At 41.4% G+C, this 27,429-nt stretch overlaps 1 protein-coding gene across 4 annotated transcripts; it reads right to left on the bottom strand.

The window, feature by feature from the left end:
* Nucleotides 1–27,348, bottom strand: atp13a2 (ATPase cation transporting 13A2). Of its 4 annotated transcripts, none has more exons than XM_012861957.3 (29): nucleotides 27,212–27,348; nucleotides 19,982–20,058; nucleotides 19,023–19,190; nucleotides 15,879–15,937; nucleotides 15,695–15,761; nucleotides 15,527–15,606; nucleotides 15,252–15,329; nucleotides 15,093–15,162; nucleotides 13,865–13,999; nucleotides 13,705–13,771; nucleotides 13,001–13,132; nucleotides 12,524–12,685; nucleotides 9,636–9,746; nucleotides 9,509–9,555; nucleotides 9,236–9,424; nucleotides 8,940–9,146; nucleotides 8,037–8,147; nucleotides 5,381–5,537; nucleotides 5,149–5,260; nucleotides 4,938–5,062; nucleotides 4,110–4,288; nucleotides 3,786–3,878; nucleotides 3,615–3,694; nucleotides 3,218–3,370; nucleotides 3,014–3,110; nucleotides 1,779–2,002; nucleotides 1,501–1,652; nucleotides 1,195–1,367; nucleotides 1–287 (listed from the first exon to the last, which is right to left on the bottom strand). In XM_012861957.3, the coding sequence occupies exons 1-29, from the start codon at nucleotides 27,222–27,224 to the stop codon at nucleotides 120–122; spliced, it is 3,486 nt and encodes a 1,161-aa protein (XP_012717411.2). In that variant the 5' UTR covers nucleotides 27,225–27,348; the 3' UTR covers nucleotides 1–119. The 4 variants fall into 4 exon arrangements, with proteins under 4 accessions (XP_012717411.2, XP_021171776.2, XP_012717412.2 ...); XM_021316101.2 differs by lacking the exon at nucleotides 27,212–27,348 and adding an exon at nucleotides 24,958–25,071; XM_012861958.3 differs by lacking the exon at nucleotides 27,212–27,348 and adding an exon at nucleotides 24,533–24,642.
* Between the last annotated feature and the right edge of the window lie 81 nt (nucleotides 27,349–27,429).

The following is a 27,429-nucleotide window of genomic DNA, read 5'->3' as shown; positions in this document are numbered from 1 at the left end:
TTTAAATAAAATAACTTTTATTTGGCAGGTAAACATTGCATTGTTGGTTAGTGTGGGATGTTGTTTGGACATCCAACGTGGTTAGGCTCAGGTGAGTCCATTGCTAGGCCAGGTAAACACTAGCTGAAGGAGATGACCGAGTGGTCTGTAGAGGACAGGGTTTGATCAAGTGGTGGCCATGATGCGGAGTCGGACAGCAGAGCCTTCAGACGTTTGTACCGCTTCTTGGACGGACGCTTCCCTCGCAGCGACCGAAGGCAGTTCAGAATGCCCAAATCTATCAGCAGCTGGATAAAAAAATTATAAATTAGTCTGTAATGCAAGTTGTATTCTTTTAGGCTTGCCTGTTCTACTTTTTTCCTTATGTTAAGCACACTTAAAAGGTCAATATATTATAATTTCCTGCGTCAAGTCTGGTCAAATCAGCAGAGGTGCAGAAGAAAAAAAAAACTTAAACACCTTAAGAAAACCAAGAAACGCTGTCATCTTTAAAACATTACCACAACTTTTCAGAACTTCCTGCATTCAGTTTGGCAGTCAGCCTCTTAATTTCTAACCAGTTCTTGTTTTTCTCCCTATCAATTTTGGATCAGTATTAGTCATTTACCATATTTTCAAGTTACTTATCTGCTTCTCTGTAACATGGCCTTTATATAATGCTGAGGATTATTTTACCCTTCAGTCTGATACCTTTGCGCCATAAAATCTGTTTGCAAACTAACTTTTGCCAAAGGCAAGAAATTCCTTTATGTTTTTTTTATGTATATCCAATTCAACGCATTATATTGCATTTTTTATTGTATTTTATTTTATTCCAGATGTGAACTCAAGAATGAAAGCTGTAAATAAATGGATTTTCCTTCAACATAGTGTTAGTTTAACTGTATAAACTTTGTATAACCAGGATATTATAGGTTTTTCTTCCTTCCATGTTTATCCACATCACATTTACTCGATATAAACTTGAACTGTAAAGATTAAGGTTAGGTGGAAAATGTTTAAAAATGATTTCCCATCATCTTTTTATAGGCCACAAAAACCTGCCCTTTTAACAGACGTGTGTAAACATGACTGGTTGTCAGAAGGCCTGAACACGTCGTTGCAAAAAGAGTTTTTAAGTAATCCCTGAGTTAAATCAGACTAGCATGGTCGACGGCGTGAAGGAGACGCCTGCTCACTCCCGTGTCGACTTACCTCTACAACAAAACACACCAGGAAGTTGAGAGCAGCCACGGCAACGAGCAGCATCTTAAAGTTCATGTCAGTGAAGTTGTATAGTTTGAATATTTGTCTTAAGAGGGGACCCGGATACAGCACCAGCGAGGTCATCACGGCAAAGTGGATCAGCAGCAGACAGAGGAAGATCACTGCAAGCAAGAGAGAAAGATCCCATTTTAGGATTGATATGGTAGATGTACGAACACGACAGCGGAGAACAGTACGGTTAAAGCACGGCCTCATGTGTCTGCCAGTCATTCTGGAAACACTTTGCTGACTCACCGTTATGATAGAGAGGCTTCTTATGAGGAAAGCTCTTGGTGACCACCACCGCCATGATGATATATTGATAACCCGCTAAGGCAAACACACACGTGTTCTCCATGTTGGGCAGGTTTTCTGCTCCAAACACTGTTGAATTCAGTGGAATATACCTAAAAAAATATATATTTATAGAGTATAATGTTAGAATTATTCAACTGTGGATCAAATGTTTGATTTTAAGAAATATACAACTATTTCTCTACTGCTGCACATTTTAACTAGTAACAACAGCTGACCCTTCCTGTGTGGTGGTGATGAAGAAGGCGGCCAGCTGGCCCAGGACGATCATGCAGGTGTGAATGAAGAGGCTGCCGAACACGGGCAGGGCCAGCAGACTGGCCGGGGGTCTCCACGGGTGCAGCTCCTCGCTGGGACCTCCCCTCCCCATCACGATGGCCAGCAGAGTCACCAGGAACAAGTCACAGAACAGGAACTGCATGTCAGCCATGGTTGTCAACACCTGCAAGTAAAAGACGACGTTTATTCAAAAAAGGCGTTGAGTAATACAGGAAGTGAAATACAGGAAGTTCCCTGTTAAGAAACGTCATTAGTTTTAGTCCCAAACTTAGAGATCAGCACTGAGCCAGACTCAACGAGGCCAAAGACCAGAGCATGTAAGAAACCTTTAAGAACCACACAAAGTCAATTACTGAATCAGCAGACTTCCTACTACCGTCCTAAAAACCATGCCAGAATAGAGCTACCTGTCAAAACGGTATAATTCTTTTACTTTTAGCAGGTTAGATTATTGTAGTGGTGTCTATAGAGGCCTCTGTTAAACAAAATAAAAAAATCTACTCAAATCAGAGCCCCCCACAGGTGATTGCAGACCTGCTTCCTCTGTGTTCCCAGGACCAGAACTAAACAAGGAGAGGTGGTTTTTGGTTTTAATGTTCCTCAGCTCTGGAACCGACTGCCTGGAAACTTTAGATGAGCAGAAACTTTCGACTTTTTTACTGCAGCTTTTCCACACAGGTCAAAGACTACTTTATCAACTCGTTACAAACATGCCTTGGTGTGGCAACGTTTTTATTTATCTGATGCTTTAAGTATTTCTCATTTTATTGAAACTTTTTTAGCTTTTAATGTTTTATTGAATGCTTTTACAAGTCATCTTATATATGAATGCTACTAAACAAACTTAATTAAAGAAATAGCATTTTATATTTATATGCTACTTTGGAAATATGCAAAAATGTTAAAAATACACATTTTATGAAATGTTTATGACTTCATCAGTTTTAAAAACAGTTATATAAATGTATACAACTAGGCACAGAAAACGTCATTACAGAATATAAGCATGAAATTGATGTTCATCGTACACCAAACTGTAAAAGAAATCAGCAAAGAAAATGATTATTATACCAAGAAAAATGGGATCAGATCTTAGCCTTGGTTCAAAACCACAAGAAACTCCTCCTAATAGGATTAGATGTTGAGAAAGAGGAGTTTGTGTGTTGCTGCCCACCGTGTTGAGGATGAGGACGGAGCAGAACTGGATGAGGCTGTACAGCGCCATGTATCTGAAGAGACTGAAGGACGTCACCAGAGAGCATCTGCCTTCTCTGCAAAAACACACAAACTGATTCGTCGTCTATCGCGGCAGCAAGCATGAGATGTTCAGCTGAATTTTAAAGACCCCACCCTCCGTTTCTCCCCCCTGGAAGCTCACCTGATCAGCAGAGGCACACAGCTGATGTTTTGGGTGTTGGAAGTGAAAGGTGAAGCGACTGAAGCCTCGGCCTCAGACAGGGAAACCCCGACGTCAGCAGCTCTCAGGGCCCCGCAGTCATTGGCCCCGTCCCCACACATGCCAACTCGATAGCTGCCAGAAATTTGATTATGAAAACAGACTTTAGTTATACTATTATTATTCCATCATATCATCTTTACACTCACACTTTACAGAGATGAGATGGCAGCTTAGGATACGAGTACATATAAGTTAGGATAACACTCCTCTAAGCTGAACTTTCTCTGAGGAACAGCAGGAAGTCCTCAGCATGAATTTAATCACGATGCAACAGAGCAGTTATTACACTAGTAATGAGGTAAAAACCCAAACTTACTTCAGTTTCTGCAGCTCCTTCACCAGCTGGGTTTTCTGGTCAGGAGCCATGCGTGCAAACACAGTAGCTTTCATCAAAACCTGAAAGAGCACGCCGAGGTGTCATTTCTGGATTAATGACCTTCATTATTGGGACACTTTTGTTTCTGCACGCGTTAACATCTTCCATTACCTTTGGAAGATATTCAGGGAAGTGGTCACAGAGGGCAGCGAAGGACTTTCCATTAATAGCTAAATGATAGCTAGAACCAGCCTGGTACAGACCCTGAGGGAGCGGGATGGAAAATAAAATATCACTAAAAGATACAAGAAATACAATTTACACAGTTCTGTTAATCAGTCCTAGAGTATGTTCTAATGGCTGAACATTAACAACTAAAAAAGAGCTACAGTTAAACTACTTATGGAGGTATAACCAAACCAAATGTTTCTCTTCTGAGCAACACTCAGCATGAAGTATGTTACGGCCAGTGTGCTGACTCTGGGAGAGACTGACCTGATTCATGACATCTCTGGGGCTTCGGCCGGCAGAGGCCCCAACATCCTCCTCACTGAACCTCAGACTGGGCATGGCTTCAGCCGTGTGGGGGGTCGCAATGACAAAAATCACCTTCTCATCAGATCTCACCATCCCGCAGCTCTTTGCTACATTCACTGCCGTTAAAATATTGTCCCCTGTGCGGTGAGAAATAAAACATATAAAAACAAGCTACTTTTGAACATCCGTACCGTTTTTTCTGACTGTCATGGTACAAGCATAACCTGTAAGATGTACTAGGATTTAATGCAAAAGACCAGCACAAAGTAGAGCATAATTATGGAGGTGGAGGAGAAGTAAAACCACCGTTTACTGCGATCACAACTATAATCCTTTTATGGTCAGACTCAGAAATACTATAATAATCCCAGAGGGAAATGATTTTAATTGGCCTCTACCAACTTTGAACGCAGAGAGAAAATGTAAAATATCTCAAGCTCAGTCAGACCGGATGGAAATGCTGGAAATGGCCTATTCAGGGCAATGTAAAGGTTTGTCTTCCACCATAATTGTATTCATGCATCACAAATGCACATCACAATTTATACATTTCTGCTTGGAAAACCCTTTCTTAGTTCCACTTGACAGTTATTATTACTTTCTGTTCGTCTCCAACATAAAACCTCAAACACATCGACCTTTGTGGCTCTAAGAGGGCAAAATCTGGATAAGGTAAAGGCGTATAAATATTATTCGCAACGCAACGGTATCTACAAGCAATTACATCTATTTACGGTTTTAAACAAGAAAATCTAAGGAGTAGGTGGGCTGTGAAGATGTTCTCACCAGTGACCATGACGCTGCGAACGTGAGCGAGTGTTAGGATGTTGATGACCTCCGGGCTCTCAGGCTTTACCAGGTTCTTCATCATCAGGAAGCCCAGGAACTGCATCTCCTTCTCGACTTCCCCCCTGCAGACCAACACAAAGCAGCCTTGACATACGCAGCCACTTTCACTTTTACTGCATTTTAACAGAACGGCTTTTGCTGGTCTCACCGTTCGATGTTCGTCAGGTCAGAGTTAACATCTACTGGTTTACAAGCGAGTGCTAAAACCCTGAGGCCTTCGCTGGAGAAGTTACGCAGCGTGCTGGAGAACTGAGCTGGAACTAAAAAAAATAAATAAAAAAAAATAAGCAAATCATCCCATTTCAGTTTTAATTCACTAGAAAAATGCGATGTAGGAAAGGCAGAAACTGATTGGATTGGGGAGGACAGAAAAGCTGAACCTGTATCAGAGTCACAGAGGCTAGCCACCATCTCAGGGGAGCCTTTGAGAAAAGCCAGAGCAGAGCGCCCCCCATGGGCCACCGTCACTACGCTCATCCTCTGCAGGGCCGAGGAGAAGGGAAACCTCTTTACGATGGCGATCGCCTCACTGGAAGTCTGATGGCAGAACAAGAAAATAATTTAAGCCTATTTATTACTACTTATTTAAAGCAGCACCATGTAACTTTTAGCCACTAAGGGCGCTAGACTTGTAACTTGCAGGTTTAGCGCCCCTGAAGGCCACTGGCAACACTGCACCGTTGCAAAATTAAACAGTCTTCCTCCATGTTTTGGAATCTGATAGCAGACCACTTTGGACCAGCAGATTGAGAAGTCATGGAATTACTTAGAAAGACAAGGCCACAATGACTGCTCCAGATTAAATCCTACATCAGAGAAAGGTAAGTGTCACATCTGTTCTGTTTTGTTGTTACTCAGACTGGCGTGATTTAGCATGGGTCATGTGACCCAGAGCAGCTCTCTAGTTTACATGACCCATTCAGGGACGGGTCCGACCATCCAAAGTTACATAGGCGAGTTTTTGAGAAGGGCAGCCTTCACAGAACATCGATACGCACCAAGTGCTGTATACCTTATTTAATAAAACTCAATTTAAGCTAATACTAGGGTATACTTACATGGCACTGATTTAAACAAAATAATTCAAATTTAAATGTTTGATTTACGTAATCCTGTGGTAAAAAGGGTTTTAAGTTAATTTCTTGAAGCACATTTCTGATTAGAGTCAGTGAGAGATTGCTGATGTCAGTTATTCAAATCAGTGATTAGACTGTGATTAACAAAATTGTTGCATTTCATTTCACAAGCAACAACCAGGACTGGCGGCTGTCAGCTCTTAAGTATAAAGAAATCATATAACTAGAACCTGGCTGATGAAAGCTAGACATCATGCGCTGATCTAAGAAACTCAACCAGCTGAGAAAAAGTCCTAGGCATAGACATTAGCCTGGAATGGTAATATCAGCAAGTAGCGGATATTTAACCACAATATTAATATTGGAGTTCAATACTGGCCCAAATATTTATATCTGTGCATCACCTAATAACAAGTAATAATTAATATGCTATTTATTTTCAAAAATATACTTTACAATGAAAGAAAATGTTTTTTTTTGTATTAAAAATATCTTCCTTCAGATGTAGGAGGTCAAGAAGCACGAGGGATTTTCCTGAGAAATCAATGTAGTCCTTTGGTTAGCAATGTGTCTTCTCCAGCAACCTTGTTATCATAGTAACTAGCCAGACAGTCTTCAGTACTTTTATTACTCCATCTGGATTAAGCAGAGACATTCACCACAGCATCAGGATGTCTTGCAGCAGACCCAGTGCTCTGTCAGCTCAGCAGAAGGGCTTCAGCTGCCATTAGTGCGTCTAACACGAGTCAAAGATGTTTATATGGAGATGGTAGAAGACAAAAACAATGCAGTTTCTTACTTGAGGGTTTAAATCCTGCTTCGCTACCAACAGCTGTAAACAAATCATCGTTATCCAAGGGAAGAACTTTAGCTGGAAAAAGCTTTCCAGCCTTCATTTCCAAGCACACTCAGCCAGTCTGTCTCAGATCCCTGTGGCTCCTCCTCCTCAGCAAGTTATCCACCATGCAAAGGTTATCCCCATTGCCAATAAAAACTGCCTGAATAAATCCTCCATAGTAGCTCATGGAGCCATCCATCCATTTTTTAACACGTCTATCCCTTATGGGGTTGCGAGGGGTGCTGGTGCCTATCTCCAGCTGTCAAATGGGCGAGAGGCGGGGTTCACCCTGAACAAGCCCCAGTCTATCGCAGGGCGCTCATGGAGCCAAAAACAAGCAAACAAACAAAAACCCTCGAGTAAACCTGGTCCATGAGAACGTTGGTGGATATCTAGATGTCAGGGTGACACATTATTATTATTATTCTGTTGTTAAAAATGAGCAAAAACTAACCTGAACAACAAGGCCAAGAAAGTATCCCTGTTAGATTATAAAAGTTTTCAACAAAAGTGCTTGTAAAGAAATAAAAATAGGATGGACCCTAACAGGTCAGGCAATACATGTTTTTACTCCTCCACACTTTTTAGATCATAATAAAATCCACGCTGACATTTTATACTTCCTCTACTGGGTCAATAATACGCATCGACGTTGAGGGGATGAAGCCACATGATAATCACCATAGTTACAGAGTCTGTGAGCCAAACATCGCTGCAAACAATACAGAGATCCTGCTGTTACCGGACGGGGCGTGTCATATTTATAATCTCTTTATGGGACTCCCATTCACAGACTGGGTCTGTGTTTGAGCCTGTGGGATGGATATACGAGCTACCAGCCTCTGCTGCTCCCAGGATAAGACACGTCAGAAATAAACAGAGAAGTCGGCTCAATGACGCCGTTCCACTACATTTCACACGCGGCTTCATGTGTGAGCACACAGTGGTGCCGACGCTGAGACGCTGAGACATCTGTTTGGTTGATTTAAATCATTAACATGCAAATGCATCCCTTCTGAATGTTTCTTGCACAAAACGAGGTGAAAATAACTGTGAAAACGGCTTTTATGGCTTAAGATTTGCTCTGAGCTCTTCTGTTGACCACGTTGCTGAGACACTTACAGTTCCCAGAGAGTGAGATCTCTGAGTTGGAGGTCTCATTACAGCCAAGACTTTGTGACCTCCAAATGCAGCGTGCACAGCATCTCCTTCTCCCTCTGGTTCCTGGAGAGTCTGAGGAGGCAGAAAGACAAAAATATACAGACTTTCAAACCGATTGGTTTATCGAGATGACTGTAATCGCAAAATGTTTAAATTTCATCTCTAAAAGCAACTAATAAGAAATACACATTACAACATGGACAGTTGAAACTGATATTTCATTCATAAACCCTAATATACCTTTTTAATTTTGCCTTTTGATGACAGCTTATTCCTTTCTGTGTGGCAGTGCAGTCTTTATCAGTACAGGACCTGTTTCACTGTGGATAATATTTATTTCTTGCTCCCTGTCTGTCTCGGATGCTTCCATTTCCGTTTCACTTGCTGCTGGGACACGCAAATTTCCCCGCTGTGGAACAATACAGGCCATTGTCTTTTCTATTTCATACCAGCCTCTGCTAGCATCTTCACAAGGTCTTTCACTTTTGTCCTGGGGCAGACAGCGAACCCATCTCCTTTCTAAACAGCGCATTCTGTTGGACATTCTCATGGTATTTATTCTTGCATATAGTTGGTTGAACAGATGTTCTCATACGAGGAAGCAGGATGTTTGAGATGTGCATTAAAATACATCCAAAAGTCTGCCTCCATTTGATTCGAATGTTATGAATTAACCTCCAAGAAGCTTATGAAGCCGTGATTTCATCTTGTGGACTTTGCCGTATGGTTCGGCAGAGTAATCTTGGTGTATGTACGCTTTTGATTTTGGAAAAAATAATACAGATTTTATAAAATAGCTTTGGTATTCTAATTTACATGAACAGGTAAAGTTTAGTAAAGACAATAAGCTGTATAGGACCATACCCAGCCCGTAGACTCCACCATCTTTAGCTCCAAGGGGTCTCCCAGAGGCTCCCCCCTCAGCAGAGTAACAGTGTGGCAGCAGGCCAGCGCAGACCTCATGTGGCCTGGTGGCAGGAGTTTGGGGTCAGGGACCAGTTCTGAGAGACCAGCAGGTCCACTTTCCATTACCCCCCACACATCCAGACCCTCCTCTGTCAGTGTTCCTGTCTGGGAAAACACATTTTCTCCAATTATGCTGTTAAAACGAACATGAGTTTAGTCCACATAAACAACCCGCTATTAGATTCCCGGCTCACCTTGTCGAAGCAGAACACAGACACCTTGCCACAGACGTTTATTCGCGGAGGACTGATGCAGAAGATCCCGCGCTTCTTCAGCCTGCTCTGGGCGTAAATAGTCCCTGTGGTGATGGCAGCAGGCAAGGCTGGCGGCACTGCGATGGTCACAACATCCAGGCTCCTAATAATTAACTGCAGCCAGGTCACCTGGACAGTCACCCAGCAGAGTTAACCCCTCTGCACATTACTGGCAGAACAGACGATACATCATCTTCTCATTAGAGCACTTACATTGGTTCTGAAGAGGATCACAAATATGTAAATGGTACCGATGAAAGCTGAGGAAAATGTAGGAAGAGATTAGGGAAAAAAACAGAACCTGAGTTCGTGGGTTAGTGAAGTCCCTGCTAGAGCTTACCAATCACGCCAAGGATGAGCAGGAACTTCATGGCATCTTGGTAGAAGCGGAAGTTGATAGGCTGAGGATATAAAATAGAGCTGACCAGGTTACCTTTGGCTGTGAAAAACCCTGCAGTGGAGACACAAGCAGCACAACTGGTCAGATTTTTATTTATTTACAAAATGTACAATTATAATGTGGTGTCTGTTGACAACATAACTTCTACTTCTGCATCCTCTTGAAGGGAGAGGTTGTGTTTTTTTAAGTGGGATTTTGTTAGTCAGATTGAACCGTCTAATAAGTACTCAAATCTCAAAGATGTCATTGCAGGTTAATTCCATTTTATGAACCTTTAAACCAGTGGTGTGAAACTCAAAATCCTCAAGGGCTGGTGTCCTGTATATTTTATTTGTGTCCTTTGCCCTAGACATCTGAATCAAATGGCTAAGCTGCCTCACTAGCACCAGGGCCAGATTATCCATAAGGGCCAGTGGGCCAGTGCCCAGGGGCACCAACTATGGGGGGGCACCACATGACACATGTTTTAAAAATATATTTTTCATAAATTGTTATATTATTTAGTTGAAATTGTTGAAAGACCATACATTATTCGTTTTGTGAACACTGATGTCACAATAATAATAAATGATGAATAAATCAAGATTTTTTTGATTTTAACATTTTAAAATGAGACGTTTGAATATTGCTCACTGCTCATATGCCTACATGTAGTTGTGTAAGTTAGTAAATAGTAAATTACATTACAGAAATCCCCTTGATTATGTCTGGTAAGGGGGGTGGGGGCTTTGAGGTATAGTGCCCAGGGGCACCACATTGTCCTAATACGGGCCTGCTAGCATGCAGTCAAGTTCAGCAGAGCTCTGCAGATGAGCTAGGATTTGAGTCAGGTTTGTTGAAGCAGAGTTGCATCCAAAGGTTAAAGGACCTGGAGCTTGAAACCACTGCGGTAAACAATTGCTATGTCTGCTTTGGACAGTAATCTACACAGATATTCTCCTTCAGGATTTTCTACTGAGACCTGCAGTGCTTTAGATGTTCTGAGTTCTCCCGTGACTTCTTGGGCAGGTTTGTGATTCACTCTTGCGGTAATTCTGGTAGGCTGTTCCTTTGATTGGGAATTAAATTCTGCTCTCCTCAGACAGCTGCTATTAAAGGGAGTTCATGTTTCCACCATGTGGTTGGTCACAATTAAATCATGGCTTCAAAGAGAGTAATGTACTGCATGCCAGATATACACTACTTATAATCTCTTAACAGAACCGCTCTTAAAATGTTCTGAACTCTCCCATTAATCAGTGGTGAGCACAGCTAAACAAAATGTTAGATTCACAAACTCATATTCCACAAACAAAAACATTAGCTTCACTACCGTTAAACCGATGATAAGTAAGCAGCTGCATTTGAGAAAAAAAAGCAACAGTGTGTTTACATTGGAAGCCAGTGTGTCCAGTTCTTGCAAGAGAAAAAAGCAACCAGATCTATTAGCTCTACCTTGTAAACAGTATAAATGAACAAGCACACAGTCGCTGATGATATGTAGGCGTGGCAGCACTGCTGGAAGCCTGGAACAAAGGACTGAGCGTTTCTGGAAGTCCCTTTTCTCCTCTGTCATCAGACTCTTTAATAAATGTGCATTAAATCATGACCTTTTAGGTTACTTATTTTTGTAACGTTAAAACTATAGATTTTGTTATTTTTAATGAGCACTATTTTTGAATTGAAAGCATGAATAAAAATTGGTTTTATTATGGCTGTGTAGAAACACGTTTTCCTATCCTAGACATGCTGGTTAAATGTCCCTCGTGGATTGCTTAGGCAGTAAGCAGGATGTGTTGGAAAAATAAGAGTCCAGCTGAGCCATGTGGTGAACCAAAACCCCAGCTGCGAGTCTAGTCTCCTTCCACCTCATGTGGTACCAGTAACAACCCCAGAAAGTAAGTATGTTAGTAAGTATGTTAAGTAATTTCCCCCTGGGATCATTAAAGTATGTCTGAATCTGAATCTGAAAAAGCTCGGTTATGCTAATTAAAGGGTTAGGGTCATGCAGCACACCCTTTACAGAAAGAAAAATAAATAAATAAATAAATAACAGCGGAAACCAGCATCTCAGTTACAGAGCAATGGGAGCTGACAATATTAAGACCACATCATAAGCAGGACAGTGATGTAAACGGCGGATGAATATCGTGAACGTTGTTATCGTACTTACACTAGGGTGACCATATTTTCATTTGGGAAACCCAGGACATACATAAATACATTTTAAATAAAATGATAATTTTATTTAAAATGTATTTATTAAAAAATGCTTAACATTTCCTGTAATGAATGAATAGTACAATAAAGGCCTCCCATTTGTCTCGACCCGGTCTGAAAGCGAGGAAACTCTTTTGTAAATCTTCGGTAAACATACATTTGAGCTTTGGTATGTTGTTGGCGTACTGACAGCCACGCTATCTATCTTCTGATTAAGAACAGGGCTGCCCGCACTGACGCGGCTCAGGGATTACGTCACACGCAGCGCTGTGCGCAGTGCCCTAGTGCCTGTCAATTTAATGGTCCAATGAAGGTAATTTAAAAAACAGGACATTTCCTCACTTTCTAAAAAAAAAACCCGGGACGCCCGGGACAGGACGTGAAATACGGACATGTCCCGGGAAATACTGACGTTTGGTCACCCTAACTTACATGTATCAAAACCCAATAAAGTGGACGCTAACCCGGTCCGCTAACAGTTTCTGAACAAATGAACGCAATGGACGAAAAGTTAGCGCCGCTATTAACTGTTTACGGCTATAACGTGACTGTGCCCACCACTGCCTTTCATTTCTATTTACAGTAACATTCAACCCATCCCATTCAAAGGCAGGAATTGTTCTACTGACCTGTGCTTGTGACCACAGCAACAGCGCCGCTGCCTCCTGGCCTGCCTCCCTTAGCCTGAATGATGTGGGTGCCACAGAAGAGAGTGTGTCTGCGCTCGGTCTCTGAGCTGTAGGTCCTGTCTCCGACTGGGAGCGGGGTTTTTAGCACTGGAACACTTTCCCCTGAACACAGCAATGTTTACACAAGATTTAAAACCTGCTGCTTCACAGGAAAAGTCTGAACACAGAAATGAGACCATCCGTGCTCTGATTCAGCGACACAGACTTTCCCTCCAGGATTTTGTTAGGCTTTTGTGGGACATGCAAAAATCACCACTGAAATTAAATTTAGGATTTTACACTGTAAATGTGAGCAGAAACTCATACTAGATTTAGAGGCAATTATGCAAAGGTTAAGACCCTCATATACCACAGGGTTGTAAACTAAAGACATTTTTCTTGAAGTTAAAAAGCCTCCGTCTCTGTGAGTCTGGCTACCTGTGAGCATGCTCTCGTTGACCAGACACTCCCCAGCCAGCAGGGCGGCGTCACAGGGCAGCACCAGGCCATCCTGGGGGATAATCAGACAGTCGCCAGGGACCAGCTCCACGGAGCTCACACCTTCTTCCTCTGAGAGAGAACAGAAGAGCAGAGTGTTGATGTAATACAATAATTCACGCTGGAAAAGAAGCATCCCACATGTGGCAGGTTTTCGCCATTAAAAGACCAGAAACGTTTTTGCTTGTGAAAAAATTATAAGATGTTGCAAACTCAGTGATGGCAACAAACATAATTTTATGCTGTGCCATTAAATATTGTAAAGCCAGTTTTTTTTTTTTTTTTGCAGACTTGTGATTGTGCCTAAAATGATAACCAGGCATAAATCACATGGAGCTGAGAAACGTGGTTCAAGAAAAGCAGCTATCTATGCCATTAAAGATCCTCTTGATAGGTCTCCATTTACTTTTTTCTCATTCTCATTCTTGGTGAGGATATTTAGCTTGAGAGACAAACATTCAACTTTTTATAAAGCCTCAATTCATCAGGACAGAACAAAACCCTTTTCATTTATGTGTCACTGATGTCCCCTTAAAAGCAGGCATGGTATTGCATACATTTTTAATAAGTGTATTAAAAATGTATGCATCTCTTTTTTGTTAAAAAAAAGTAAGTTGCACATGAAAACATGCTCATAGACATACCTCCCGAGTCTCTGTGTATTGTCACATTTGTAATAAACTGAGCCATGCTGCGGAGAGTGATGCTTTGCTGTGGAACAAGAGAGAATTAAAGTTTAGAAACTCATACTTGGAGATCAGCCTGAAACACTAGAATGAAATATTTTTCTCTCTGAAGTCTCACCTTTCGAGTTTCATACAGCGAGATACTGATGGAGATGACCGAGATAATAAATATGCACAAAGCATATAAATAATACTCATCGATGGTCCACAGGGTGATGCTAAACACCTGAAATATATAAAAAGGGTTGAGGACCTGCAGGAGCAAACACAGAAGGAAAAGAAATTAGACAGGAACTCAAAACAACACCTGAAATTTTCTAATTCTTACGTATCCAACTTGAATTTCCAGAAAAGCTGGGAATTTATTTTGTCAGCGAAAACTTGCTTTCAGCTGGCCGAAAGAAGGATCTGACAATTTTCCCTCAACTACAAGACAAAGCACCCGCTTTTCACACTCAAAAGGACTAAGTAAACACTGTCAGGACAAACGCTTGGTGTATATTGTTTTATTTGAAGACGAACATACAATATATAATATATGGGATATGTTTTTAAACGTCTAGGCAAATACTATGGGATGGCGGTATTTTACTGAATATCAGCCATTGGCTTGTTTTAACTGATAAAGTCTGCTGTATTTGCAACATATAAAGCAATAAAATATTTAACCCCCACAAGAGGAAGTGAGAACAACACCTGTAGCATTTCTGCTTCAGGACATGGGTGTCTATTCTTGGTGAAGATTTGATCTTAGCCAAAATAACACATTGATTTTAGTTTTTTTTCCAAGCGCCAACAAGCACCGGTCATTTCCATGACCCATTAATACTGGTTCTGATACGTCCCTAAATTAACACAGATGCCACCAACCTGCACTAAAAGTGCATGAATGATTCACATTTTAGTTTGAAAATCCAAGTTGATGCACTGTTGACCCAAGAGCAAAAAAACATGAATTAATCTGCCGCTTAAGACTTTAATAGTCACACCAAACTCAGGTTTCTAGTCTTATTCATTAAAACTGAAATTTTGTCTGAATCCATGAATCTTTTCCTTGCAATTCTGCACCAAAAATATTTTTGACCTGGTCAAAGATCTTCGGATCACCTGCCTGATCAAATAACATCCCAGAAAGTTAATATTTTAAAACATCTCTTTTAAGCCTCCCTCCATTTTGTTTTAGGGTCATTCAAACAACAATAATAAATACCATTAAAAAGGCCAATAAAAGCACTATAAAATATTTCTTTGCAAACAAATCTGTTATATATTAAAGAAATTCCCTTGTTTCGCTTTACCATTTAAGTTGCATATAAATTGACTCTAGTTTTATTCTTTTAACTCACTTCCTCAAACAGTAGCCTCATGTAAGACTTCACAGGTACATCGATAAGGTTGGCCCCAAACATGCATCTCCTGAAAAAAAAAAAAAAAAGGACATAAATAAATTAATCCGCAATTCGTTCTGGGATTAAAATGTCTCCAGCTGAAACCGCTTCTCCTACCTCAAGCTCTGCTCCTGAGGACTCAGACCCTTTTGGAAGCCGTACAAATCTCTGCAAGTCCAGTCCTCACTGAGGACACTGAAGACAGGGACAAAAAATAAAAGGGATTTACACAGAAAGAAAAGACCAAAGTATCAATGCATGTTTTTAGGCATTTGAGGTGCAGTAAATACACGTAATGTAATAGTCTGAACTGTGTGTATAAGCTTGACAATAGTTTTCAGACAGCGGTTTATGTGATAATTCAGTAGTGTTCATTTTGGACGTTTCCTAACCTAACACGACAGAAAGCCCCCTTCCTGTCCAACCAGATGTAACGCAGCCCTTCGTACAAGTAGTAGCGCAGCAGCGTTTTCTGAAACACAGCAAAAGCCACTTTAATGCATGGGCAGAATGCTAAGCTGGACATTGTTTCATTAAAACAAAAAACAAACAAAGATTACCTCCTCTTTGTGCAGCTGAACCGTGTCTCTCCAATCAGCCTCCTCCGGCTGCCCCAGCAGCTCCAAACTGGAGGAAACAACTGCATCAGCAAACATCTGCATGTTTCTACCAGGTTCTTTCAGCAGCCACATCTGAAAGTTTTAAAGATGGGGTCTAGGCTCGGAAAGCACGGCGTCTGCTTACCTGCCCGCCTCCATCTCCTCCGTGAGCACCTCGACAACATGCTGCTGGCCGAAGCTGTCCTGACAGAAAACAACCGCAGAAATTCACCCGAGTATGAGCTGGAGGTATTCATTCAGCTTTGAGAGGAACAGGTTTACGTGACACAGAAACTCAACAGGTCTGAAGTCGGAGAACAGATGCAGTGCTTTGGAAAATTATTCATACTCCTTGAGGTTTCTCCCATTTAGTCCCCGTTACGTGCTGCAGTGCCTGCCTGTCAGTGGGCGGCTCCCTGCTGCCCCTGGGTCCTGCTCAGTGGTGGGAAGTAACGAAGTACAAGTATTTCATTACTGTACTTAAGTACAATTTCCGTGTATCTGTACTTTACTTAAGTAAATTTAATAATGGATACTTTCTACTTTTACTCCACTACATTTAACAGTAAGTATCTGTACTTTCTACTTCACTACATTTCTATACAGCATTTCATTACTCGTTACATCCAAGACGCATTTCGGTTTTTTGATTTGTTCGTTAGTTTGAAAGTATCCAATGGCGAGAGCAGAATCAGTCCGCTGAACCAATCCAAAGCGGGAAATAACCATTAGGCCCTCCCTCAAGAAGAGCAGCACAGTACGCAGGACCTGCAGAATCATTAACTCCCAGAATGGAGTCCAAGGATAGTCATCCTCCAGAAGACCTGCCCCACCCATGGCCTTATTTAAAAGACTTCTTTGAAATAACTGGGTGAAAAAACCCTTCCTGGAGATTCCAATGCCGCCTTTGCCTTCCCCGAAAGCATGAAATTCTATCTTTCAAAAATTCACCATCAAATTTGAAAAAACATATTGAGGTAAGTTAAGTTGCTAAACGCTGTCGATATCGATCCCTGGAATTCTGATGCATAGAATAAAATATCTAAATCTAAACTGTCACAGGGGGTAAACACAATAAAAACATGCTTTATCTGCAGCATTGCTCATTAAAATGGTACATTACTGATTTATTAAAACTAAATACGATAGGTACACTTAAAGACATTACATAAGCCGTTAGGTATTATGGTTGGCAAGTACTTTTACTTTTAATACTTAAGTAGTTTTAAAAGCTTGTACTTTCTTACTTTTACTTAAGTAAAATAATAATGTGGTACTTTGACTTTTACTTGAGTACATTTTTGTCTGTGTATTTGTACTTTTACTTAAGTACATTGTATGAGTACTTTCTCCACCACTGGTCCTGCTATCACTTCCAGCTAGCTTCCTGCAGCATGGAGGCTGCAGCTGACTGCAGTTTGCCTTGAGGAGTACAGCACGAAGCCGGGAGAGGAGCAGGTCTCCGTGCTAGTTGGCCATTTTGGCAGCATGTGTGCTGTCTGAGGCTGGAGAAGACCTGGAGCTGCTTTAATAGACTGTAGTCACGGTGGTTGTCCTGTAAGTGGTGTTTTGATTCCATTGTGGGAAGACTAATCTTAGTTGGTGCTGTGGCTGAGCCTGAGGGAGTCTTAGGTTTTGGTCCTGTTAAATCCTCTAACCTGTGGCTTGTTTGTTTTGTTTTTTTCTCTCGATCTTTACTTCATTCTAGTTATCTTAAACCTGGTTCTTGATTTTGCAATTATTTTCTACTTCCCCCTTTTTCCTTCCAGGGTCTCTTTATGTTTAAGTTACTTTATCTTTGTAAATAAAAGCATTTATGTTATCAACTTTCCTGCTGCGTCTTCTTAATCTGGTTTATTATTGTTACTTATGACCCAATGGGCCATAAGTTATGTTATGGGCTGGACCATATCGAAAACGATACATCACAGCATAACGATAAAATAGAAATCATATTGATCGATATCCATAATTATCAACAAATTCAAAACATAGTGCAGCCATCGCCATTTTATGTTGTTGCTTAGCGACCTGTTTTTAGATACAGAACACACAACGCTTTATACAACCAACTTTATACCAAATGTGACAGTTTTTTAAAAAAGGATAAAGAACAAGCGTTCGCTGAACTCTGAGGGGGCGGAGCTTGGTTCCTGGGTCTGCGTTGTGATTGGTTGGGAGGATGTAAGGACTGTAGTATTAACCTACATGGCTAAAATGCAGAAGAAAGGAAACCGTCCAGTCCTATTGTTATTCCCTTTTATATAGCCCTAGGCTGCCTTTGGGGAACGTAACCTTTTACAAACTTCTGTGTATTTTACTGGGATGAGACGGACCAGAACAAAGGAGTACAAGACTGAAAAATGGAAGGGAAAGGACTCACGGTTTTTACTAATTAAACTATGAGAGGTGTGACCTGCCTTTGTATACACTCCTTTACTCTGGCAGCCCTCAATAAAATCCAGAGCAATCAATTCCTTTGAGAACATTTCAAAGTAGTCAGTATAGTTAACCTGTGTCAATTAATTTCAATATAAACGACTCGCTGGTTTTATAAAGAACATTAGTGAACAAACAGCATCATAAGAACTGACAGTCACAAAGTTGTAGGGGAAGTTTAACGCAGTTCGATTCATCACCTGAAGATGGAAAGAGTATGACACAGGTCCAAACCAAGCAAGACGAGTAGAGTGTTAATCAGAGAAACACCTGAGAGGGCCGGGGTAACTCTGGAGGATCCGTGGATCTCCTAAACTCATAGGATCATCTTTTAACAGCACAAAACATGAATGGAAAATAAAAATAAAAACCTGTAGAAGGTACTTTGGTCAGATATGGTCCAAACTGAATATTTTGGCCTACATGCCAAACCCAACATGTGACAGAAGACGAACACTAAACACACCCCTCACAAAGCAATTCCCACAGTAAAACATGGGGGTGGCACCATAACGCTGTGGGGCCGTTTTTTCTTCAGGAGGGATGTGGAAGCTGCTCTGTGTGGACGGGGCGAGGAACGGAGCAAAATCCTGGATGAAATCTGCAGGTGACTTCAGACTGTAGCAGAGTGTCTAAACATCCAGCCAGAGCTACAGCAGAATGGTTTGGATCAGAAAGGCACGTCCATGTGTTAGAATGGCCCAGACACAGAGATATGGCTGGAACGTGACTAAATGTGTAAACCTTCAAGGAGTATGTATATCTTTTGAAAGACACTCAACAGTGACAGTCAAGACAATATTGGTTTAAAAAAAAACAAAAAATGCACACAACGCTTGTGTTCTCTCACTCTGAGCAGCAGAACATCGGCCAAAGCCAGAGGGCAGGATCGGCAGCGCGCGAGGACAGCGAGTCGCGGGCGCCAGTGAAACACCATCAGGAGGAGGCCCAAGGACAGCAGGGCCGCCAGACGACACAGCCACACCCGCCAGCGGACCCACTTATACCCCTGGACGTCCTGAGGGAGCAGAGGCAGAGTCTGTTCACATTCATCCACATGATCACGTTGAATAACAGAGGCTGACGGTTTCTGCAGCAAAGCCCTTTAACGTCACAACTAATGTTAATACTAGGGCTGGACCATATAGAAAAAAAGCATATAGATAAAATATAGATCATATTGATTGATACCGATAATCATCAACAAATTCAAAACATATATTTTAAGTGCAACCCTGGCTATTTTATGCTGTTGCTTAGCAACCTATTTTTAGATACTGAACACACAAAGACTGAATTCAAACTCAACCCTTTATTCAACCAACTTTTTACCAAAACTGCAAGTTTTTTTTTAAAAAAAGGAAAAAGAATGCGTGCTCTCTGAACTCTTTGAAAGGGGCGGAGCTTGGTGACGGAGCGTTCCTGGGTCTGTGTTTGTGATTGGTTAGGAGGATTTATTGACTGTAGTATTAACCTACATGATAGGCTAGAATGAAGAAGGAAGCAAAACTGTTCTATTGAACTTTTTATTGAACCTTTTTTTTTAATTACTGATATACGTCTATCGATGGATACATATTGTTATTGAATTATCGTCCAGCCTTAGTTAATACAACTAACAGCTATTCTTCTTGCCTTTTTAGAGGGAAAAAGACCCTGACAAAAAAAAACAGAGAAGTGGCTGGTTTAGCTAGTCATAATGAAATCTAGTGTAACAGAGAATATTTTAAATCACTAACTTTGTATCATATAGCTTTCCATCGTTTTCTGTCAAGTTTAGTTCAGCAGAATCACGGAGAGCGAGCTTACCATGTGGGAGTCAGGACTGAGCAGGCGGTCTCGTGGACAGGGTGAAGGGAGTCCGCTCTGCGGATCCACAACACTACCTATGTGGTGGCAGGAGAGGAACTCATTACAATACCTCCATCGTAACACTCGCAGGTCAGCAATATAACACCCAACTTCAAAATCACGGTTTATTACACTGCAAGGCTCTAACTTTTATTGGGTTTTTGGGACTTGTAAAGCCCTATTCGTTCCCCTTTTTTGCCGTATTATGTTTGTGCTACAGAAGTGAACAGGAGAGGCGAGGTTTCCTTTACCAAATAGCAACACTCTTGCTTTATAGCTGTTAGTTTTGTTTGAATAAAACACTGAAGATCGCCCTGAACTAGGGCTGGATGATATTGAAAAAAAAAAAGCATATCCATAAAATAGAAATTATGTTGATAATTATCAACAAATTCAAAACATATATTCTAAGTTCAGGCCTGGCCATTTTAAGCTGTTGCTTAGCAACATATTTTTAGATACAGAACACACAAACACTGAATTCAAACTCAACCCTTTATTCAACCAACTTTTTACCAAAACTGAAAGTATTTAAAAAATAAAAAAATGTTCTCTGAACTCTTTGAATTGGGCGGCACTTGGTTCTTGGGTCTTATTGTGATTGGTTGGGAAGATGTAATGACTGTAGTATTAACCTACATGATGGGCTAGAATGCAAAAGTAAGGAAATCTGTTCTATTGAACTTTTTATTGAACCTTTTTTCTATCATCGATATAAGTCTATCGATCGATACATATTGTTATTGAATTATTGTCCAGCCCTACCCTGAACACACCGTCCCATCAGTGGAATACGGTAGTGGCAGCATCAAACTGAGGGGACGCTCTTCTTTGGCAGGGGCAGCGGACTTGGCATTGATGTAAAAAACAAAACAAAACAAAAAACAGATGCAACTAATGGTTGGAGGAAAACATGGTAAAGGTTGTAGAAGAATCGGGATTGGGACAGAAGTTCCCCTTCAAGCAGCACAGCTGTGAACTTCAGCTTCACTGCGTACTGGCATATCGTATGAAATCCCAATTAATACGTTCAAGTTTGTGGTTGGGAAGAGACAAAAAGCTCAAGTTTGTAAGGCACTGCTGTGAGCTGTAAAACAGCCGCATAACGTTTCCAATGTTCTGGTACAATGTGCCGCCATTTAAGCGCTCCTGTCAGCTGATCTCGGTTACAGAAACCGCTTGTGACCCGGAGCAAGGACGTGGCTACTTTTCAGACTCGTGCTTGCCAGATCCAGTCAATGATGTGGATTGTTGACCCACACCTGACTAACACTTTGATCATCACAGCAGCCCGCACAGCGACTACAACCACAGCCAGTCAGCTTTAACAAACCCTTCCAAGGTCACAGCCATGCATGTGAAGAGCAAGCAGGGGAGGATCCACAGCTCTGAACCAGAGCCACAGTACCGGCAGCCGATGAGCCAGTTCCCCTCGCTCTCGTTGTCGACGTCTGGACGCAAACTCGTGTCTGAGTGCGCCGACTTCCCCTGAATGAAAGCGCTCTGCTCCAAAAAAGGAGCTGGGAGGCTGACTGAAGTCCAAATGAGAGAAAATAACGTGAACCCTGAATCTTACACAAAGGCAGCACTGGCACTGAGAACGTGATGGCGCATCCGACCGTTCTTGTTTTACGCCAGCTGGCACTTCTGTCGGATCCGTTTCTTCTTGGGACAACGACCAGAGGGCAAAATGTTTTACATTTCCCAACCGATACGGTCTGACAGCAATATTCTTTGAACTGTACATCAGGGACGTAGCAGCAAACCGGAAAGTCGAGCACCCATCTTTACGAGTGACACCTCACTGGGTGCACCTTAGGAACTTAAAAACTTTTACGTGAGCGGCTGGCCTCTTTGTTTAAACCCCTCTGAGAGTGAGTGAGTGAGTGAGTGAGTGAGAGAGACACAGAGAGAGACTAAATGCCATGTTACTGACGGCAGGCAATCAACGCGAGAAATTCGCCTTCAGTAGGGGTGTGTGATATGGACTTAAAATGTTATCACGATATATTGTGGTACTATTGTGAAAAAAAGACTATTCACAGCTTCTTGCTGTTTACTTTAGGCAACCGTGAGGTTGTGACTGCGTGTCGATCAGCCCAACAGACACAAATGCTGTCCTTAAAAAACATTTACCGGTAATAGCATTAAAACAAATTTCAAATTTCATCAGGACACTGGTTACATACAGAGGTGTGATTTGTATCACCCAGCTGGAAAAAGTAACTGCATTTAATTAATTTTTTTCTAATTTATTGATATTTATTGACGCTCCCAAGAAACCAATAGTGAAGAAATAGCAAAATAATAACTAGATTCTGGTAGTACTGGCTGTTTTGGAGGTTTTCAGACATTATTAAAGGGAATTTATTATTGTCAAGATAAACTCAGATCCTTATCATAAGAGATTTTTCACGATAACGGTAAAACGATACAATAAAGGCCCACCCCTCGCTGTAAGACAGTGGCGAGGTGTGCTGTTGGTGTGACAAAAGAGCTCGTGGATGTAGTGAGACCTCATCAAGGATCAAATCTGAGCCCCTCCTTGTTTGCTGTGTTGACGGACAGGTTGACAGAGGAGGTTAGACAAGGATCTCAATAGACTGTGATGTTTGCAGATGATATTATGATCTGTGACGAGAGCAGGGAACAGGTGGAAAGGGTTTTCAGTGGCTAGGCTCAACAGCCCAGAGCAACGGCAAGTGCGAAAGAGGTAAAGAAATGTATCCAAGCAGGTTGGAACGGGTGGATTAAAGTGTCAGGTGTGTTGTGTGACAGAGTATGTGCGAGAACGAAAGGAAAGGTGTACAAGATGGTGGTGAGACCAGCAATGCTGTCCGGTTTAGAGACAGTGGCACTGAGGTAGAGGTGGAGGGTAGCAGAGATGAAGATGTTGAGGTTCTCTCTGGGAGTGATGAGGAACGAGTTCATCAGAGGAACGATTCATGTTAGCTGTTTAGGAGATGAAGCCAGAGAGACCAGACTGAGATAGTTTGGACAGGTTTAGAGGAGGGATGGTGAGTCTAGAGCAGGGGTGTCAAACATACGGCCCGCGGGCATTTTTTTTTTTTTTTTTTATCCAGTGTCCTGTCTGGCAATGTGGCAATAAGAATTGTTGTCTTAATACCAAAAAGAGTTCATCAGATTTGAATTTCACAAGTGAAGCAGTACTGCTTTTTCCATAGTGCTCCGCTTGATTTATGAATGTGAATAGTTTTATTATGATTCATGCGGGGAATATCTCAAATGATATGGACACTACAATGGGAGAGTAGGAGAGGAAAGGAAGAACAAGAAGAAAAAAAGAAAAGGTTAAAGAAAGAGGAGATATAAGAGAATGATAAAACAATTATTGTTAAAAAAAAACATGTACTTCGTTTAATTAAAAATCTGCAGATTTAATCAGCGGATGATAGAACTGAGCTTCAGATGTGGAAAATTAATTTGAAATCATTTATTCATTTTTATCTGTTTGATGTATTTTGTCATGCAGGACAGTGTTTTTAAGTTCCAAAAAATGTGAATAAATGTTTTTCCAACATTGTACAATCACTGATCAGTTCTTATGCATAATGCACAAGTAAATGTTTAACTGAATAAAAGTATTGTTGAAATTGCACATACTTTTCTTAAAAACGCTGAGGTTATTCATAATATATTGTGTAAATGTGAAATTCATTTAATATAAAAATCAACAACAAGTCCACTTTTATTAGTTCTATTTAATCTTACAATGAGTTTACTCGTGTGGCCCTCTTGAGATCAGATTAAGCTGAATGCGGCCCCTAAACCAAAATGAGTTTGACACCCCTGGTCTAGAGGAAGACCAAAGAAGAGATTTACAGATGATGTTTAAGAGGACATGAAGGTAGTTGGTGTGAGTGATGCAGATGATGGGGTTAGATGAAGGCAGATGACTTACTGTTTCAACCCCTGAAAGGGAAAATCCTAAAAGAAGTTGCTTCCACGTGATTGGCTGAGTATCTACCTGTTGATCAGGCCTACCCAAATAAAGTGGCCAGTGAGCATGTGTGATTGACGTGTAATAAAATAAGTCCCTACGTTCATTTCTATTCATATTTTAAGTTAGAATTATCAAAACGGCGTTTCAGAGTGACTAATATTTTATTTGGAAAAGCTCGGCACGTGTATGACGATATGAAAACGCAGACTTTCAACAGCTAGGCGGCGTGAGAAAAAGTGTGGCGGCGAACCTTTCCACGGTCAGTAAACGCACCGCGGTGGCAAACTTGTTAATTCCGAGAGGAGAAAACACAAATAAAGATATAAAACTTCGGAAAAAATAAAACATAAAGCACGTCGTTTCGCTCCAGCCTAACCCTATACAAAGGCATCGTTTCATTAGGTAGCGCCGAAGCGAGACGCCATAAATTGAAGTTAATAAGTAAGGTTGTCTGACCGGGACCGCTCACTTCCGCTTCCAATTATTGGTAAAATACCGAAACGAAACCAGCTCCCTACGGCCAGGAGGAAGGAAACACGGCTTACCGTCAAAGCGAGACTGGTTGTAAAGCAAGCCCCTTCTTCTGAAAGTCGCTGATAATATTCAAGGGACTGAATCTGAAAAAAAAAATGCGCACCTGCCAGCTGAGCTGCAGCCGCTGCCTCTGACACCGAGGCGGGAGAGACACTCGCCCAACCGGCTTGGGAGCAAATATCTGACGCCTGCCTAGCCCGGCAGCCTCCCCACTGATAAATAAGGCAAAGAAATCACGGTGGACAGCTCAGCACAACTAAGACAACAGCCATTTAATGCCACTTTTAGACCTGCTGTTGTCAAAACGTCATCAGAAATTAGGTTTAATATTATATGTGGTGCTAAGATAACACAGTCAAAATAGATAACAGTGATAGCACAAAAAGATAACTGATAATAAAAACATTAAATGAGCATAAATATTCAATAGCCATACCTCTCGTGATCTTTAATTACAGTTTTTACTCAATCCAACAAAGCGGTCTCCTGCCAACGCCATCACAAGTCAACCCTAATGTGTTTAAATGTTTTCAATCATTAAGGGAATGCTGTCCTCATAGAGGTCAACGTAAAGGTCACAATGACAGGCTATACCGCAGAAGTATCTGCACCTCTATCCTGTTCCTGAACTCACCTTAACTGCAGGAAATAACACACACACACACACACACACACACACACACACACACACACACACACACAGCTGAAATAAATAGAGTCCTCGGCTTCATGCAAATACTTCAGATATGATCTCGTGTCAATGTTTATCAAGGCTGACTTATTTTGCAAAGACACACAAAAAAAAAAAAAATCCACAGGTCTCCGCCTCAACCGAGAAATTTGCAGTCCAACTCTGCAGCGTTCTCACTATTCAGAGTGTTCGGAAATGAAGAGATCTAAAGTCACAACAGACAACCCCCTCTTCCCAGGGATAAATCAATCATTGAATTCAAAGATCTGCCATCCTTTATTCGAAAGGAGCAGAGATTCTAGATATAACTTTATAAACCCGTACGTCGTTCAGTGGATCGAGGGCGAATGGCTAATAAGCTCTTTTGGTTTCATCTCAAGCAGGCTGTTATCACCGCAGACTGAACTTGCAGCGTCAAAAAAAGGGAAACACAGCAAGTTGCCGAGACAGACACAAGACAGTCATTTGAGCTGAGAAAGCGAAAACCCGGTCCCTGACCCAAAACAGCTCAACACTGGACTTCACCACCAGTTCAACAGCTGCTGCAATCCATTTCTTTATTGCTACTATTACAAAGTAAAAAAAAAAAAACTGTGAGGAAAAGACAAATACTATAATATTTAAAAACTAGGCTTTAAATTAATTAATCAGAAGCAGCAAGTGACAGAAAAGAAGGAAAAGAAAGAAAAAAACGATGAGGTGTTGCTGATTGTAATACTATGGTTTTAAGTACATGAACATGTTTTGAAAGTTAACTTTATCTGTAAAAATATGTCCCAGTTCAGCTTTTTCTTCTTGGATACTGGTTACTATGTTGTCTGACAGTGTTCGTTTTTATTAAGTGTTTATTTTTCACCCTGTTTTAATTTAGCTTTCTTCTGACTCGCATGTGGACCAGTTGATTCTCACTAAACATGACATTATGACCCCAGATCAAACCTAAACAGCCCTAAGTGACATATTCCGGTAGTTTATTTTATTTTATTATAAAACCAAATCTTTATAGTAATGGAATATAAGCAGAATATGAAAAAACGTCTACCTCGTAGGCTATTAAAGCAGATACAAAATGCCCTTCTAAGTGGTATGAACCCAAAACATCCCATGGAGGAGGGCTCTTATATTTGGCTGAATAAAGTCAAGTTTAAAATCATCAGAGTTGCAAAACTGCAGAATGAAGCAAATTAATATATACATTAACAAATAAAAACAGTCCAAGGAACACACCGTGTATTTATCTTGGAGTCTATCTCTGACCTGACCACTAGATGTCACTGTTTGCTACACACTGATGCACAACAATCTGCTGCACCTTTGGCCAACAATAAAGTTTCTGTAAGCGACAGACGCTGTGATTATTTCCCCCAGTCACATACATACAAACATGTGTTTTTTCACGCTACCTATCCGGCGATCTTTAGCTTCGTAGCTCGTAGTTCTACATTGCAATGAGAACTCATTGGATAGTTTGGTATGTTTAATAAACCCATTAAGGTGCAGGTGTCATAGTGGCTTTTTTGCTGTGTTAGAAAATAATCTGCTGAGATCCTTGAAGTAACCTGAACGCACAGGGTGACCCTTGCTGTAATCATTTTAATAAGACAGGGGTACATGTATAAAAATATCATTTAGCGTTTAAAGTTAGGGTCAATCTACGTAGGTTGAACCCAGATTCACCCACAGATACTAAAACTGAAGTGATCATCCGCTTATTCTGCCACAAAATAATCCATGATTAAAGTCTGTAAAGGTCTGTAGATCACTCCAGTTTAATTACCGCAGTTTGAAAAAGCAACACATGAGATAAACAGCTGCTTTGATCTGTGAGCAGAGCCGGCTTGTTTATCGGTGAGGCTCACAGCAGATAAGTTGTCAGCGGTAGTAAACACTGTCCAGCAGTAACCGCGGCAGCCTGGCTGAGGCTAGCGGCTAGCAGTCACACCATGCCCGGCTCCTCTGCGGAAGAAGACCCGGCTACCTGTCCGGCAGAAACACTCACCCCGCCTGTGCATCGTCTGGCCACGATCAGAGCCTCAGCATGGCCTCCAGAACACCGCAGTCTGCCCTCTCACGGGACAGCACGCCTTCCTCCAAAACATGAAAAATCGCAGATTCAGTTGCACTCTGCTACGGCAAGCCGAATCGCCCAAAATTCACCCTTACCGCTGTTACGTCGGCGTGCGCTCCAAAGAAAAGGCGAATATCTAGACAGCAGTT

This window comes from Fundulus heteroclitus, chromosome 1, assembly GCF_011125445.2.
Source record: "Fundulus heteroclitus isolate FHET01 chromosome 1, MU-UCD_Fhet_4.1, whole genome shotgun sequence".
Taxonomy (NCBI): Eukaryota; Metazoa; Chordata; class Actinopteri; order Cyprinodontiformes; family Fundulidae; genus Fundulus; species Fundulus heteroclitus.
This window is presented reverse-complemented; position numbering and strand designations above follow the sequence as displayed.